The 17,633-nt window shown below is 28.2% G+C and overlaps 3 protein-coding genes across 3 annotated transcripts; all 3 read right to left on the bottom strand.

The window, feature by feature from the left end:
- Positions 1-744: 744 nt before the first annotated feature.
- Positions 745-2,097, bottom strand: LOC137809592 (aspartic proteinase CDR1). Its single transcript, XM_068610706.2, has one exon. It carries the CDS (start codon positions 2,093-2,095, stop codon positions 824-826), a length of 1,272 nt encoding a protein of 423 aa, XP_068466807.2. The 5' UTR covers positions 2,096-2,097; the 3' UTR covers positions 745-823.
- A 3,363-nt stretch (positions 2,098-5,460) lies between these two features.
- LOC137809591 (aspartic proteinase CDR1) lies at positions 5,461-7,398 on the bottom strand. Its single transcript, XM_068610705.2, has 2 exons — positions 6,644-7,398; positions 5,461-5,979 (listed from the first exon to the last, which is right to left on the bottom strand). The coding sequence occupies exons 1-2, from the start codon at positions 7,394-7,396 to the stop codon at positions 5,461-5,463; spliced, it is 1,272 nt and encodes a 423-aa protein (XP_068466806.1). The 5' UTR covers positions 7,397-7,398.
- A 3,494-nt stretch (positions 7,399-10,892) lies between these two features.
- LOC137810293 (aspartic proteinase CDR1) lies at positions 10,893-12,356 on the bottom strand. Its single transcript, XM_068611479.2, has one exon. It carries the CDS (start codon positions 12,178-12,180, stop codon positions 10,918-10,920), a length of 1,263 nt encoding a protein of 420 aa, XP_068467580.1. The 5' UTR covers positions 12,181-12,356; the 3' UTR covers positions 10,893-10,917.
- Between the last annotated feature and the right edge of the window lie 5,277 nt (positions 12,357-17,633).

The raw sequence follows: 17,633 nt of genomic DNA, 5'->3' as shown, positions 1-17,633 counted from the left end.
TTTAAATTAGTTTATATTAGTGTTTTAGAGACTAATTTAGAATCTAAAATATTAGTAGTTAAAAGTTAGGTAGCTAATTTAGATATCAATTTATAAATTATTTTAATTTTTTTATCTAACAATAGAAACTACTTTAGATATAAATAAATTTTTAGTTTCTAAATTAGTATCTAATTTAATCAATATAATGATTAATTATTTTTTATCTTTAAATTTAATCGATATTGAATTATTTTCTTGGTGATACTTTTAATACTAAACAAATTGTAATACAAATATTTATCTTGATTAAAGTGATAAAAAAAACTTAATTATTAATTTAGTTTTTTTTAGATTAGACGTTTCTCTCTCTTGTATTTTAAAAATTCATTTAATTTTTATGATTTTAAAATAGTCATTATTTCTATCAGTTTAAAGTTAACTCAGCCTAATAATTAAAATGAATTCAGTTTACTTATTAAAACAAACTAACTATTAAAAACAGTTACAAAATAATACATTTTTCAAATATTTTCATTGAAACGTGTCATATATTTTAACTAAAGGAATAATTAACAAGTAAAATACTAAAACATCTTAAAAAATAAAGGGTCAAATAGAATATAATAGAAATAAAATTTTATTTTTAAAAAAAATCAAATTTGAATATATTGGTTTGCTAATTTCATTTCTTACAAAAAAACAAAGACAAGTTTCTTTTTTTTTTCTGTAACATGTTTGTTTAGGTAAAAAAAACAAATGGAATTAAAGAAAATATTAAGAGTAAATTGAAACCTTTGAAAACCTTCTTCTTAAACAGAATTCATACACATGGATTAAGATTCTACTTATTTTTTGTACAATCTGTTGGCTTGAAAGATACCATTTTTGCTTCTAGATCAAATCCAATCAAGTAGTTTGATTGAACAAAGTTACCATAAATCCCCACATCACTGCTAGTGTTGGTGAACCCCAAGCAGAAAACACCATCTTTTGGTGAAATGAAGGTTTGAATTGGTGCCAATGTTACATCTGCACCTTCAAAATGAGCAGTTAGCATAGGACCATTAAGATTGTTCTTTGTTTGATAGCAAAGTTGAGAACCCAAATCAGGATCATCTACAATAGGTTTCATTGCAACTTGGTTCTTCACTTGAGCCACCACTCGATCATAGAATTGTGTTGGTAAGATAGTTGGAGGTGTTCCTGAATCAAGGAACATGTTACCTTTCTCAACAGTTTTTGAAGAACCATTATAATGCAAATATGTGTTTCCCACACTGAGCCCTAGTAAGGTCACAAAATAAGGGGTTTTATCTTCCTTTGCAACCAAAGGTGTAGAAACCACTCCAATCCCTGATACCTTACTCCCTTTGCCAAAACTCATTCTGCTAGAAACACTCACATCAGTGTGGAAAGGGACCAAGCATTGTGAAAACATTTTGCCTCCAAAAGATGAACCTATTTGAGAAATCAATGACACTGGCCCTCCTCCTAACCCTATGATTCCCATTTCATGGTCATTGAAACCCTCTGAGTCCTTGTGTCCACAACCAAACACAATGCCCTTAAGGGGAACACTTTCCCCTGTGGTTGAGGTGAGTGTCACAGTTTCCTGTGCCAAAGATCCTTGTGTCATGGAAGAATCTCCATAGGCATATGTGTAGTTGCATTGCTTTTGTGGAGAACACACGCCTGTGTCAAGTTCATGACACAAGTTTGAGTTGCATGGTATGTTGCTATAGGAGGAGGATTTTTTAGGATCAAACATGGGGTTAATTTGCTTGTAGCAGTTGTTGCATGGCACACATTGAGTCCATGTGAGATCACTGCCCGTGTCTGCAATACCATAGACTTTGAAGGGTGGAGTTCCAATAGAAATCTCCATGAGATATTCACCAAGGTAAGCACTAATTGGGGATTGTGGAGTTCCTGAGATGGCTGATAAACCTCTTAGACGTTGAGGGAAGACTTTGGGAGAGGTTTTTCGAATGAGGTTAATGCTGAATCCCTCATTTGTGTTTCCTTGGATGGGTGAGAAATGTAAAGGAAGAAACACCAGATAAATGATGATAGCAGCAAGGAATGGATGAAATGATATGAGATAATAAGCCATTGTTAGAGACTATTGATGAAGTATTTTTTTTGTAAAGGATGAATGCTCAATTTATATTGGTGTTAACTTATTAATGTTTTAAGAATTGTGTGTAGCACTTTGTATTTTTTTTATCAACAATAAATAAATTAAATTAAGAGGATACTTTAGGGGTATCTCAACCCGTTTACAAACCACAAACTGGTTATACCACTGAACAACCATAAAGATGTTATACCTGCAGCGATAGATAATGTTATTACTACTACAAGAAAATCATCAGATAGAAAATCAATTATTTAGTTTCTAAATTTGGTAGAAAAATCTTAGTTGCTAATTAAATACCAATTTAGAAACTATTTAATAATAATAAAAACTAATTTAAAAACAAAAATTTATTTAGTCCTAAAATTGTCTCTAATTTAATCACTATAGCAACTAATTATTTTTTTCTCTAAAATTGGATTCTACTTCATAATTGTATTGTAGGGTACTGTGACTTGATCCACTTTATTTACTTAAATGATAATTAATATAATAATTGATTTAAAAATATTAGTGTGAACTTAACTTCAAATTGAATAAAAATTAATTAATTAAATATTAAATGAAAATCAAAGAATATCATTAACTAAGGTTAATTAATGTGATCTTAAAATTTGAAAATAATATTAAGTAAAAAAATATTATATTAAAAAAGTGTAATAAATGATTTTGCCTATAATATTAACTTTTATAGCCAAACTAAATAACATTATTACAAATTTTAAGGTTGGATTTATAAATAGTTTTAGAAATTTAATAGAAACAACAATAATAATTAACACAAATTTGTAAAAAGAAAATTATAAAATATTATAAGTTTCATACCTAAATATAGAAATCTCTAGAAAATTTAGAAATTCAATTTTATTTCTAAAATGAACTTGAACATTTCCTATAAAAATTAACAAATACATTTTTTTTATAGGGGCAAGGAATGGATGAAATGATGTGAGATAATAAGCCATTGTTATAGAGACTATTGATGAAGTATTTTTTGTAAAGGATTTTAAGAATTGTGTGTATGACTTTGTAAAGTTGTGATGGTTTAAGAGAAGTTATGATAGATAATGTTATTTAGATTCAATTGATCTACTTTATTTAATTAAATGATAATTAATATAATAATAGATTTAAAAATATTAGTGTGAACGTAACTTCAAATGGAATAAAAATTAATTAATTAAATATTAAATGAAAATCAAAGAATATAATTAACTAAGGTTAATTAATGTGATCTTAAATTTTGAAAATAATATTAAGTAAAAAAATATTATATTAAAAAATTGTAATAAATGATTTTGCCTATATTATTAACTTTTATAGTCAAACTAAATAACATTATTACAAACTATTAACTTTTATAGTCAAACTAAATAACATTATTACAAACTATTAACTTTTATAGTCAAACTAAATAACATTATTACAAACTATGTGCTCTGTCGATGCATCACATTTTTTAGTTTTTATTTTTATTTTTATTATTATTATTATTATTATTATTATTATTATTATTATTATTATTATTATTATTATTATTATTATTATTATTATTATTATGTATACTAGTGGGAACATAGGTACTGACGTGCATGTGTATCTGTATTTTTTATTTTTGTTTCTTTAGTATTTTTTTATCTTTTAAAAATAATTTCTCTTAATAAAATTAAAATGAGAAGTTAAAGAGTATATAATTAAATAGTAGTGTGTATCTGCATTTTTTATTTCTCTTTTTTTAGTATCTTTTTATTCTTCAAAAACAATTTATCTTAATAACATTAAAATGAGAAGTTAAAGAGTATACTGTTAAAAAGTAGGTTAATAAAATAGTGGAGAGCTGTCATTAAAAGTTACATATGGCAAAGAGAATGAATGAATTTATTTATTTATATGAGAAGTATGGTAAAAAAAAAGAATGTGTTATGTGTAGTGGAGAGAAAAAGTGGAAAGTAGGTTAGTTTAAAAAAAGAATATATGAGAGAGAAAGTGGGAAGTATGATACGTGGGTTAGTTTAAATAAAAAAAAGTAACGTAACAAATCTCCACCCTCCCACTAAAGTGGTCCACAAAATATTATAAATATATTTAATTTTTTATTTAATAGAGAAGAAGATACTAATCATTCTCTCCCTTCTCTCCAGTCTCCAGTTAAATAATAACAAATAAAATAAATTTTAAAATTATTTTATTAATTTTTGAAATTATAAAATGTCCAAATAACCAAAATAAATTAATACAATAAATTATTAAGTAAGGATAAAATGGAAAAAAAATTAAGAGCAATTAAGAGGGGAATAAGAAATGACACAATGATCATAATACAATAATAAAATTAAATATTAATATAAGGATAAACTAGGAAAAAAAATTAAGAGCAGTTAAGAGGGGAATCCCCTTTATATATAGGTATAGATATTTATTTAAATATAATTTATGTGTATTTGTATGTATGAGAAATATGTTGTTGGGTTTCAAGAGATTTGAGAAAGGAGAGAGATAAAATAAGAGAAAAAAAATTAAAAAACTGTTTTACATTCAAAATTGTTTTTAATAATTGTTTTAAATAGGAGAATCAATCTCTCCACTCCCCTGCCTAACAACAAATAAAATAAAATCAAGGTACCAATCTCTCCACTCTCCAACCAATTATGTGAGAACAAATAAAAAAAATTAAAAAAAAATTATTTAATAAAGAAGAATATCAGTTTAAAACATAAAAGTAACTAATCTTTCCACTCTCCTGCTAGGTGACAACAAAATAAAATTAATTAATATCATTCTCTCCACTCTCCTGTTAATTAAGTGAGAACAAATAAAATAAAATTTAAAAACTACTTTATTAACTTCTAAAATTATAAAAGGTTCAAATAACCAAAACAAATTAACAAAACAAAATATTAAGCAAGGATAAAATAGGAAAATAATTTAGAACAGTTAAAGTGAAGAATTCTCTTTATATATAGGTATAGATTTTAAGGTTGGATTTATTAAATAGTTTTAGAAATTAAATAGAAGCAATAATAATAATTAACACAAATTTATAAATATATATATATAATATTATAAGTTTCATATCTAAAGATATCTCAAGGGAAATCTCTCAAGAGGAGATGATTCTGTTGAACTATGAAATAGAAATTCAATTTTATTTATAAAATGAAAATCAATCTTGAATATATTTGTTTGACAATTTCATTTCCTAAAAAACCAAATACATTTTTTTTTGTAATTTGTTTCTCTATGTACATGAAAACAAATGGAATTAATGAAAATCTTAAGAGTAAATTGAAACTTTTGAAAACCTTCTTTTTAACCAGAATTCATACACATGGATTAAGATTCTACTTATTTTTGGTACAATCTGTTGGCTTGAAAGACACCATTTTTGCTTCTAGATCAAATCCAATCAAGAAATTTGATTGGACAAAGTTACCATAAATCCCCACATCAGTGCTAATGTTGGTGAATGCCAAACAGAAAACACCATCTTTTGGTGGAATGAAGGTTTGAATTGGTGCTAATGTTACATCTGCACCTTCAAAATGAGCAGTTAACATAGGACCATTAAGATTGTTCTTTGTTCGATAGCAAAGTTGAGAACCCAAACCAGGATCATCTACAATAGGTTTCATCTTAACCTGGTTCTTCACTTGAGCCACCACTTGATCATAGAACTGTGTTGGTAACATAGTTGGAGGTGTTCCTGAATCAAGGATCATGTTACCTTTCTCAACAGTGTTTGAAGAACCATTATAATGTAAATACGTGTTTCCCACACTGATTCCTAGTAAGGTCACAAAGTAAAGGGTTTTATCATCCTTTGCAACCAAAGGTGTAGAAACCACTCCATTCCCCGACACCTGTTAGCATTAAATTCAAAGTCCTCATCAATATTAGTTTGAAATTTGAATAACAAGAATTAATAGCTTTAATTCTAGTGTTTTACTGTCATTTATACTATTAATTTGCTAAATGTTCCTGTCCAGGTTAATGTAGTCTGGAATTGTGTTTGGATTGCTGTAGTTAGTGAATTATGGAAGCACAGTAATAAACATATATTCCAAAGAGGTGATCAATCCTTCGGAAGTGTTCATTTTGGCACAATACGTTGAGTGGTGCATTGATCTAGAGCTGGTATGTTTTCAATAAAGTGAGCTTTTATAAGAGTTACTCCTTCGGTTGGGTTGTTTGTTGTTTTAAGCTTCTGCCCTTCTTTTTGCCCCTTGTTGTGGATGTAAAGAGATGGTATTGGGTTTGATTTTTGAGTCTGTTTGGGTTTGGACGGTTTAGTTTTGATTTTGTACAGGTTAGTTTTTGAAATTGTGTGGACGGTAGGGTTTTTTAATGGTAGATTTGTTTGTCTCTCTATTTGTTGGTTTGAAAGACTAGAGAATTGTCTCATTTTTTTAGGTATGTATAAGGGTTGAACTACCCTTAAGTTGTTCCTGTTATTCAATCTTTATTCCTAATAAAAAAAACTATGATTTCAAAAGCAATAAAAGTTATATTCTCGGTTAATAATACCTTACTGGCTTTGCCAAAACTCATTCTGCTAGAAACACTAACATCAGTGTGGAAAGGGACCAAGCATTGTGAAAACATTTTGCCTCCAAAGGATGAACCTATTTGAGAAATCAATGACACTGGCCCTCCTCCTAACCCTATGATTCCCATCTCATGGTCATTGAAAGTACCTGTGTTGTTGTGCCCACAACCAAACACAATGCCCTTAAGGGGAACACTTTCCCCTGTGGTTGAGGTGAGTGTCACAGTTTCCTGTGACAAAGCTCCTTGTGTCATGGAATCATCTGCGTAGCCATAGGTGTAGTTGCATTGCTTTTGAGGAGAACACACGCCTGTGTTAAGTTCATGACACAAGTTTGAGTTGCATGGTATGTTGCTATAGGAGGAGGATTTCTGAGGATCAAACATGGGGTTAAGTTGCTTGTAGCAGTTGTTGCATGGCACACATTGAGTCCATGTGAGATCACTGCCCGTGTCTGCAATACCATAGACTTTGACTGGTGGAGTTCCAATAGAAATCTCCATGAGATATTCACCAAGGTAAGCACTTATTGGGGACTGTGGAGTTCTTGAAATGGCTGATAAACCTCTTAGACGTTGAGGGAAGATTTTGGGAGAGGTTTTTCGAATGAGGTTAATGCTGAATCCCTCATTTGTGTTTCCTTGGATTGGTGAGAAATGTAGAGGAAGAAACACCAGACAAATGATGATAGCAGCAAGGAATGGATGAAATGATGTGAGATAATAAGCCATTGTTAGAGACTTACTAATGAAGTACTTGTATATTCAATTTATATTGGTGTTAACTTCTTAATGTTTTTAGGGTTTTGTATATGACTTTGTAACAATTATGATGGTTTAAGAGAAGTTATTACAGATATCTATTCTTAGAGTATTATGATTCGATTGTGATTTTGTTCACTTTGAATTACTTAATAGAGAATTAATGTAATAATTAATTTAAGAATATTAATATGAAGGTAAATTTAAATTGAGTGAAAATTAATTAATTAAATATTAAATTAAAATTAAAAAATATAATAAATTAAGATGAATTAGTGTGATCTTATAAATTTTGAAAATAATATTAATTAAAAAGTATTTTTTCTATAATATTAACTTTTATAGCCAAACTAAATAACATTATTACAAATTTTAAGATTGGATTATTAAATAGTTTAAGAAATTTAATAGAAACAACAATAATAATTAATGCAAATATCTAAGCAAAGTTAACATTAAATTATACATTTAATACTTTGGATGACTAATGTTCAAGCTGATTAAAGTATATGATATGTTTCCTTTTTATAGGTGTGTATGAAGGATATTTCGGGTAGTGTTGGTCCAAAAATCGTAGTATTAAGCATGAAACATGAGAAATGAATATATCTTAACTTTATTGATATCTAATTACATTTATAAGATTGGTTTTTATCAAAGATATTTTTGATGGGTAAGGTGTTAGTTTCTAACGTTACATGCTTAGTATACTAGTGTTACAAAAGGAGTTAAGTGTGACAAATTGTATTGTTTGATTGAGATGTGGTTGAACATTTATACATCTATAGTTTAAAGTGACTCAATTGTAATTTGTTGGGTGTACCATGTGGATAGTATGACATGATCAATACATACGTGTGTGTCGCAACCAGGGTCACAAAGGTGGGACGACAAACCAAAACAAAGAATAGGAGTCGCCATCATAGTTTATTGTTGAAAACTACAAAAAAAACCAGAAAAATGGTATGTGAACTAGATTTAGGATTTGAGAGTCGGTTACACATATGAAAGGTATTAAGATCCCTACCACGCTCGTCCAAACACAAAATCTTTAACGAAATGTGTAAAATGAGTGTGATTTTCCTATGTTTGTTTTGCCAAAAAAAAATAGAAACAAAAAATGATGTTTAAAAATAAAAAAATAAAAAATTGAAAAAGTTTATATTCGGGATCCTACAAGGAGGAACCTTGGTCCACGTATCTGTGTTCATAATGGAAAATTAAGGTTTACTTAGTTCTAAGGTTTAACTATTTGGAGAGAAAAAAATTATGCCAGTGCAAAAATTGGGCATTTGAAAATATGAATAAAAGTGAAATGAAATTTTGAGAAAAAATGATTTCGGTAAGGATTGTTTTCACTCCTACGTATTTTTGTTAAGAACAGAAAATCAGAGATTATTATGTAGTTCTGTCAGTATGAAAACATTTTTTTTGGAAAAAGATTTCTTTGTTTTAAAATTTTTAAATTTTTTGGATTTTATACTTTTATTATTTTTTAGAAAATAAGAGTGGGTGAGTGTATAAATGAAAAAGAGGATGTGACAAAATAGTAAAGGAGTTGGCCCAGCGAATGGGCCCAGCCAGGCTTATTTGGCAGAGGTGATGCGGATATTAGTATGCGGGTGCGAAATAGCAAAACTACTGGGCCAACGGAATGGACCGAGACTTATTTGGTAAGGCACATTCTCCCTGCACCCAACACATTCTAACTGGCACCCAATCATTTAATAGTAAAAGACGAATATACCCTTAATGAAATCCTGAAAACTATAATTGTGATATGCACCCAATGACCTGCACCAACCCTATTCTTCTGTTCTTCCATTCCATTGTGCCTGTCGCAGTCACCGAGCCACCGTAAGCTACCGTGTTGTGCAGCCACCGTGAGCAAGCTTATTGTCCAACCACCGTGAGCGATGTTCTTCTCCATTCTTCTGCACCCACCGTGACCTCCATTATCGCAGGCAGAGCACCAGATTCGAAGGTACGTCATGCTTCCAGATATTTTTATCCATAAGTGAGTGAGAATTGTGGATATTTTTATCCGCAAGTGACTTTTGAGAGGTGCAGATTTTTTATCCGCAAGGGAGTTTGGGGTCCGGATAATTTTATCCGTAAGTTTGTTTTGACTTACGGATATTTTTATCCGGAATATAGTTGGGTCCGGATATTTTTATCCGTAGGCACAATTGTGGCTGGCTTCTGGATATTTTTATCCGTAGGCACAACTGTGGCTTCCGGATATTTTTATCCGTAAGTAACGATCAGTTCCGGATATTTTTATCCGTAAGCAACGAGCAGTTCCGGATATTTTTATCCGTAAATGAAGAAGACAAGAGCATTTTAGGATTTTTAAAAATGTATCGGGTGCCAGTCACAATTGATCGGGTGCAGGAAGCAATTGCCATTTGGTTAAAGCGGTGTTGATAGTGAAATCCAACTACAGACAGTGAAATTGCTGAGCCAGCGGAATGGACCTAGCCTTGTTCGGTAGAGGTGGTGCAGTATGAAAAGCGTGGTGCAAGCAGTGAAATTTTCGGTAGTGAAAATATTAATACGAGGAGTCCAGAAAGCAATTGATGCATTGAGGAATAAAAAATTAAAAAGCCGTGGACCCATTATTTCTTTTTTTGTACGTGAACAAAACAAAAACGTGGGCCCCACTCAAAACGGCAAATTGATGCAACCTGAAAATAGTTATTAATTAATTTTTATTTTTAAAATTAATTTTGATTTAATAATTTTTTTTATATTAAAGCCATTGGTACTACAAAAATTTGTGGTCTCACTCACTTTATATGAAATGATTTCTAGAATTAGATTGTGGGGTCTATTAAACAAATTGTGATACAAATATTTACGTGGATTAAAGTAATAAAAATAAGTTAAAATATTAATTTTGTTTTTTAAATTAGACGGTTTGGTCTCTTGTATGATTTTAAAAATAGTTAAAGTAGTCCTTCTTTCTACAAAATAATTAATATTAACCGACTTTAATTATTAAAACATGTTAACTATTAAAAATAGTTACAAAATAATGTCTTTTTAAATATTTTCCTTGAACGTAGTAACAGATTTTAACCATTATTATAATTAAAAAATTAAAAAACAGATGGTCAAATAGAGTATAATAATATTAAAAATATATAAAATATTATATATAAATAAATCATAACGAGTTTCACTGTTAGATGTCTCAGAAAATCTCTCTCCAACTCGAGATTGAGCTATAGAAATAACAATCTACAAATAAAATTTGCATTTATAAAAAAAAAATGTTTAAAATCGTATACATATTCCAATCCTAAACGTATTTGTTTCCTTTTTTTTGCCAGACAATTTTATTTCCAAAAGAAATCATGAACAAATTTTTAATCTTGAATATATTCATCTCGTTTTTCTTTTTCAGTTGTTATTTGTTTTATGAAAGCAAATAGATACCTTAAAACTTTTTGAAAACCTTATCTTTAAGCAAAATTCATAGACATTGATTAAGATTCTGTGTTTTTGGTACAATCTCTTGGCTTGAAAGAAACCACTTGTGCTTCTAGATCAAACCCAATCAAGTAATTTGATTGAGCAAAGTTACCATAAATCCCAACATCACTACTAGTGTTGGTGAACCCCAAGCAGAAAACACCATCTTTTGGTGAAATGAAGGTTTGAATTGGTTCCAACGTTACATCTGCACCTTCAAAATGAGCAGTTAGAATAGGACCATGAAGATTTTTCTTTGTTTGATAGCAAAGTTGAAAACCCAAATCAGGATCATCTACAATAGGTTCCATTGCAACTTGGTTCTTCATTTCAGCCACCACTGGATCATAGAATTGTGTTGGTAAGATAGTTGGAGGTGTTCCTGAATCAAGGAACATGTTACCTTTCTCAACAGTTTCTGAAGAACCATTATAGTGTAAATAATTGTTTCCAACACTGATGCCTAGTAAGGTCACAAAATAAGGGGTTTTATCTTCTTTTGCAACCAAAGGTGTAGAAACGACTCCTTCCCCAGATACCTCACTCCCTTTCCCAAAACTCATTTTGCTATAAACACTCACATCAGTGTGGAAAGGGACCAAGCATTGTGAAAACATTTTGCCTCCAAAGGATGAACCTATTTGAGAAATCAATGACACTGGCCCTCCTCCTAACCCTATGATTCCCATCTCATGGTCATTGAAACCACCTGTGTTGTTGTGTCCACAACCAAACATGATACCTTTAAGGAGAATATTTGTCCCTGTGGTTGAGGTGAGTGTGACTGTTTCCTGTGCCAAAACCCCTTGCGTTATGGAACCAGATGCATATGCATAGGTGTAGTTGCACTGCTTCTGAGGAGAACACACGCCTGTGTCAAGTTCATGACACAGGTTTGAGTCACATGATATGTTGCTATAGGAGGAGGATTTTTGAGGATCAAACATGGGGTTAAGTTGCTTGTAGCAGTTGTTGCATGGCACACATTGAGTCCATGTGAGATCACTGCCCGTGTCTGCAATACCATAGATTTTGAATGGTGGAGTTCCAATGGAAAGCTCCATGAGATAATGGCCAAGGTAAGCACCTGTTGGAGATTGTGGAGTTCCTGACATGGCTGATAAACCTCTTAGACGTTGAGGGAAGAGTTTAGGAGAGGTTTTTCGAATGAGATTGATGCTAAAACTCACATCAGTGTTGGCTTTGATGGGTGAGAAATGCAAAGGAAGAAACACCAGAAAAATGATGATAACTACATGGAATAGATCATAAGCCATTCTTTGAGAGAATTAAGAAAGAACAGAGAAATTTGATGAGAATTTTTGTGAAGAATTGGTGCTTAATTTATATAAGTGTTAGCTGGTCTGTGTTTATAGTTGGTTAGGTGCATCTGTGTGTTATCTGTGTTGATGACCTAATAGCATGCATAATTAATAATAGGGTGATTATATTTACACACCCGATCCAGTTTACGTCTACACTAAAATATTAATATTTATAATAAAAAAAATTTAAAAATAAAAAAATATCTTTAATAAAATAGTAGATAAAATGTAAAATGTTAAAATAATTTTTAAAATTAAAAATAATTAAAATATTAATATTTAGTGGGGTGTAAATACTATTATTTTCCTTAATAATACTTATTTAAAATGTATTTATTTTCTTTAAAGAGAGAAATACCTTAAATAGGAATTTATCATTCTAAAATTCAATATCATGTTAACTACTTCTTAGTAATTATATTTTTATCATTATACAGTTTAAAATTATATTAATTGTTCTTTTATTGATTATATTGTTATGTATATGATTATTTTATTGAATAACTGTAGGATTAATTATTTTATTAAAATCAGAATCGTCTATTATATTTTTTTTTTTAAAAACAGCTTTAAAATGTAATTTCCTTTTTAAAAAATCCTTAAAAAAAACTTATACAGATGGAAGGAATAAGATTGGTAATAATTTATTTTTTTTATTCTGAGTAGTGTGCATAAATGAATTAGTGGGCATATCCAAATAATAAGATGAAAAAAAAATGAAAATTCTATCAAATTAATTTTTTTCCTCTCATTTGTTAAGAAAAAAATCTATCAAAATCCCAATTAATATTTATCAAATTAAATTAAATTCATTTTTTTAATTGGTTAACTGTGGAAGTTTTTTTGTTTAAAACGCTGCAGTTTTAAGTTTGTCGCTTAAGGTTCCAAAGTTAGTTTCAAATATTTACAATATTCTTTAAAGTTCGTTCACCTAAAAACTAAATCATTTAAATTTTCTACTTCTTAATGCAATTTCTATTTCATTTATGTCTCATTTCATTAAACCATTATAAATTAAATTTTTATTATTTCATTTATGTGAAATTAAATTTCTCTCTCTATATATATTAATTAAATTTAGAATATAATTAAAAAATATATATGTTATCTTCAAATTAAAAAAATATAAAATGAACATTTTTTTTGTTAAAAAGTTGATAATTAAAAGGAAATAGAGGAGTATAAAAAAAGATATAATTATCTAAACTAACGGTACTGCGTAAAACATACTCTTTTTTTGAAACCTAAGCATCATTCTAAATAACAGACAATAATTTAGGAAAATATATTTTTATTACATAAAAAAATAAATATTAAATGAGCTTAATTGTTATTCGAAAGTATTTAATTATTTGAGTTTTAAAATAACACTTTTTAAATTATAAACTTTGTTATAATTATTAGTGATTATGCTTAAGTTTATAGAAATTGAAGTTAATTATCATTTAACCACAATCACTTGATACACATCTCTTCTCCTCTCCTAATGAAGTAAAATGTTATTCATATGATAAATTTTAGGTCACAAATATTTATCTCACCTTTTTGTTGTTGTTGAATTAGTATTTTTAGAATGTAAAAAATAAATTTTAAAAAAATGTTTAATTTGAAATGGAAAAGGATGGAGAAGGTTTTTATCCTAATGTGTAGGAAAAAAAAATCCAAAATTTCATTTTTATTTTATAGCCTTTCTCCAACTTCTTGGTTGGTGGTTGGAAGTTGGAAAGTCAAGTAGTTGTGGAGGTAGCACATTCTTCTAAATTAATTAATTAATAATAATTAAAAAAAAGGGATTATCCTATAAAGATTAGTTTGAATGAAGAAAACGGAAAAACAAAGAAAGTTATTTGACTCTGTTATCCTCTTTGAATTCCAAACAAGCCTTAATAGTTAATTCATTTCAAATAATTTGAATTGATTAATGATGTTTTTGCATTTAACTCACAAAACACAACATATAGAGGGACACGGAATCATGAAGAAAGGGACTTCCAATACTTTTTTTCATTTTGACATTTATTTGTCCAAAGATATTAATGCAAATTTGTCTGCCTCAATTTGCTTAGCCTCAACGCTGAAAGTTAACAAAAATTATGGTGTGTTTGGTGCAAACACACTTTTCATTGCCAGCTTCGTGTCTAGACAAACAAAAAGTGCACTTTTTAAATCTTGCTTTATTATTTTTCTAAAACATTGTTTATATACTACCCATTACCTAAATAAGAGGTGTAATAGATAAAATTTGCTAGAATAATTATAATATCATTTCCAGCCTTAATTACTGATTTTGAATGGGGTTGTAATCAAGAGAACGATTAGGATACTCTTTCGGTCGATCTGCATCGCTCCCTCCTTTCAGCTGAACTCTCACTTTCTTGCTCTTTCACTCCTTCTCTTCACTCGTTGCAGATTCGAACGATATTTGCAAAAGGTACTCCGACGTTCAAGTCAAATTTCAGCACTCGACACTTAGTGTTTAGGATTAGATGATTATTTACCTAGTCCTTTGGAATCTGTGCTAATTTATACAATTATTATGGGTCATTGTGGTTAATGGGCCTAATAGAAGAAGATTAACAAACGTTTGATCATTAATCAACCTTGTTGTTGGTCATGTCAGTCGGTCTGGATCGGGACATGGACCAGGTGCCGAGTCAGAATGTCGATCGTGTGGATCCTACCAGTACAACTATCAAATAATTTTCAAATCACCTTAATAATAAGACATTCGTAAAAAAAAACGTAACCTAGACGATTATGACATAGTAACCATTTTATCATGTCTAGTCTATATTTAAGTTCATTAATCTATAAATACCATAATCCTCTATCTTATTCATTATACTTACATACTAAATCATTTGTACTTTTATTGGCTTATTGATCGTTATAAAATTTTCTATAGGTGCATAATCACTCATAAATTAATTCATAACCTCTTATCGTACCCACATACACTCAACTAATGCATAAAAATAGTTTAATAAGTGTTACAATTTTACAAAATTATTCTCGTTGCACGATTAAACTTAGTCTATGATTACTTTATGACACATAATTATAATTTGTTTTTTTCTAATAAGTGCTTTTGAATAAATTTTGAATAATGGTAGCGTTTAACATTTATGCACTTTGTATGATGAAGCAGTAACGAAACCCAGAGAGTACAAATTCGCCAAACGTGTTTTTGTTTTCTTCCATTTCCGTTTGGCAATGAATGTTCAACGGGATTTGTACACGTGCACAAACAACACGAACCAAACACACCTTAGATACGTAAATTAAAATTTAATTTTAATTACATATTTGTATTATATTTTTAAAATATTTCGAAAAAAAAATGCGAAAGGATATTCCATTATTCCTTTCAACGACGCGTTATTCCTTTCGACCGTTCGTGTTAAGTCGCATTATTCCGTTCTAACAATACTGCATGCAGTCACTGCACATGATTAATATACATATTCAAAAATAATTCATTTAAATACAATTTTTTCATCTCTTATTTCAAAATTGAGGATTTTATTAAACTTGTGGATTTTATAAAATTTGGTCAAATGAATTAATTTTAAAACATGAGATCAAAATTGGTGATTGAACAAAATAAACAGATCAAAATTATACTTAAATCTAATTAATTTATTTGGACAATTTATGTTTAAAAAATAAAAATATAATCAATAATAAATATTTTTATTGAATAAATATTATTTTAACTATAATTTGCACATCTTATATGTTAAAAATGAACTTAACTTATAAAACTGATGTATTTTTACTTATTTATATATTATGAAATATTATTATTTTTAGTTAATGTGACATCTTTAATATACATCTTTGAGATCTTGTATGTGAAATTATATATTAATGGGTGATCCGATAACGGTTCATGCACTACAAGAAAATCATGAAATAAAAATTAATTTTTAGAAACCAAAATAATTAGTTGCAATAGTAACTAAATTAGAGACCACTTTAGAAAAAAAAAAGAAATTTGGTTTCTAAATTAGTTTATATTATTTTCTATTATTGTTAAATAATTTTTAAATTGATATCTAATTAGCAGGTTTTTGCTACCAAATTTAGAAACTAAATAATTGGTAGTTAAAACTTTAGTTGCTAATTAGATACCAATTTATAAACTATTTAACAATAATAGAAAATACTTTAGAAACCAATTTTTTTTTAGTTTCTAAAATGATTTCTATTTTAGTTCTTATTGTAATTAATTATTTTGATCTCTAAAAATTAGTTTCTATTTCATGATTTTCTTTTAGTGATGTGACTGATAATTTCAATAAATTATCATTAAGATAAACTCTAAATAAATTTAATATTATATTAAAATATATTTTAAATTTAACTAAATTTTACAAAATTGTATAATAAATTTTGAATCTATTTATATATTGGGTAAAAAGTGACACGAGATCTTTAACATTTTATCAATTTAATTTTAATATATTAACTTTGGTCTTTTGACTAAATGAATGTCATTCTAAATATAAATTTAAAACTATTTATTGTAAGAGTAAGCAGTTTTTTATTGCATGATAATTCCTAATTTTAATAATAGTTTGTTAACGTTACTGCTAGTATCCTTCAAGTAAAATTGGATTTTGTAATATTTAAATTGGGTTATGTTCGATAGATAAGTTAGTTTATAATCATTTATTTAAATTGGTCGTTTTATTTGTTTAATTTAATTTCTCTATTGTTAAAAAGTTTAATCTGATATTTCAAATTTAATTTTTTTAACATCTCATTTGCGTCCATTTGGAATTACCGCTGTTGTAATTATAGAAATTTAATTTGGTTTTTCTGTTTATTTATTTATGGTGCTTTCAGTATTAAAATATATATATATATGCTGCTTTTTTATACATTGTAATTACACAATAAATGAGTTACTTTTTTCTAAAATCGATATTTTATAGTAGTAATTTTTGATCCAGTAATATTATATTTTTTAATATTAAACATTAAAATGCAAAAGCAAATTTTTTAGATCTTAACAAATAAAATCAAAAGTCAACGAGTGCAACGTGCAGATGTGTAGATTATTACAAACTTTATTATATGTATTTTATTTTTATGAATAAAAAAGGGAAGATTTTTAAAAAGTTTATGTTAATTATTTTAGATGTATTTGATGATGTTTGACCAAAGGAAGATACACCATGTGAATACGAAATAATTTTTCAGTTTACCAATATTTTGCATTCCAGGATTTTTTTATATAAAAGTTTTTATATATATATATTAAGTATCATAAATAAAAATAAAATTTGACATCTTAGATTAATATATGTTAATCAAGTAATAATAAAAATATTAAAAATTAAACTAAAATTTATATATTAAAAAAAATAGTATCGATAAAAAATACATTATCCTCCATG

This window comes from Phaseolus vulgaris, chromosome 2 (genome assembly GCF_051622355.1).
Source record: "Phaseolus vulgaris cultivar YP4 chromosome 2, ASM5162235v1, whole genome shotgun sequence".
Classification (NCBI taxonomy): Eukaryota; Viridiplantae; Streptophyta; class Magnoliopsida; order Fabales; family Fabaceae; genus Phaseolus; species Phaseolus vulgaris.
The sequence above is the reverse complement of the archived record's forward strand: the minus strand, read 5'-3'. Positions and strand labels throughout refer to the sequence as shown.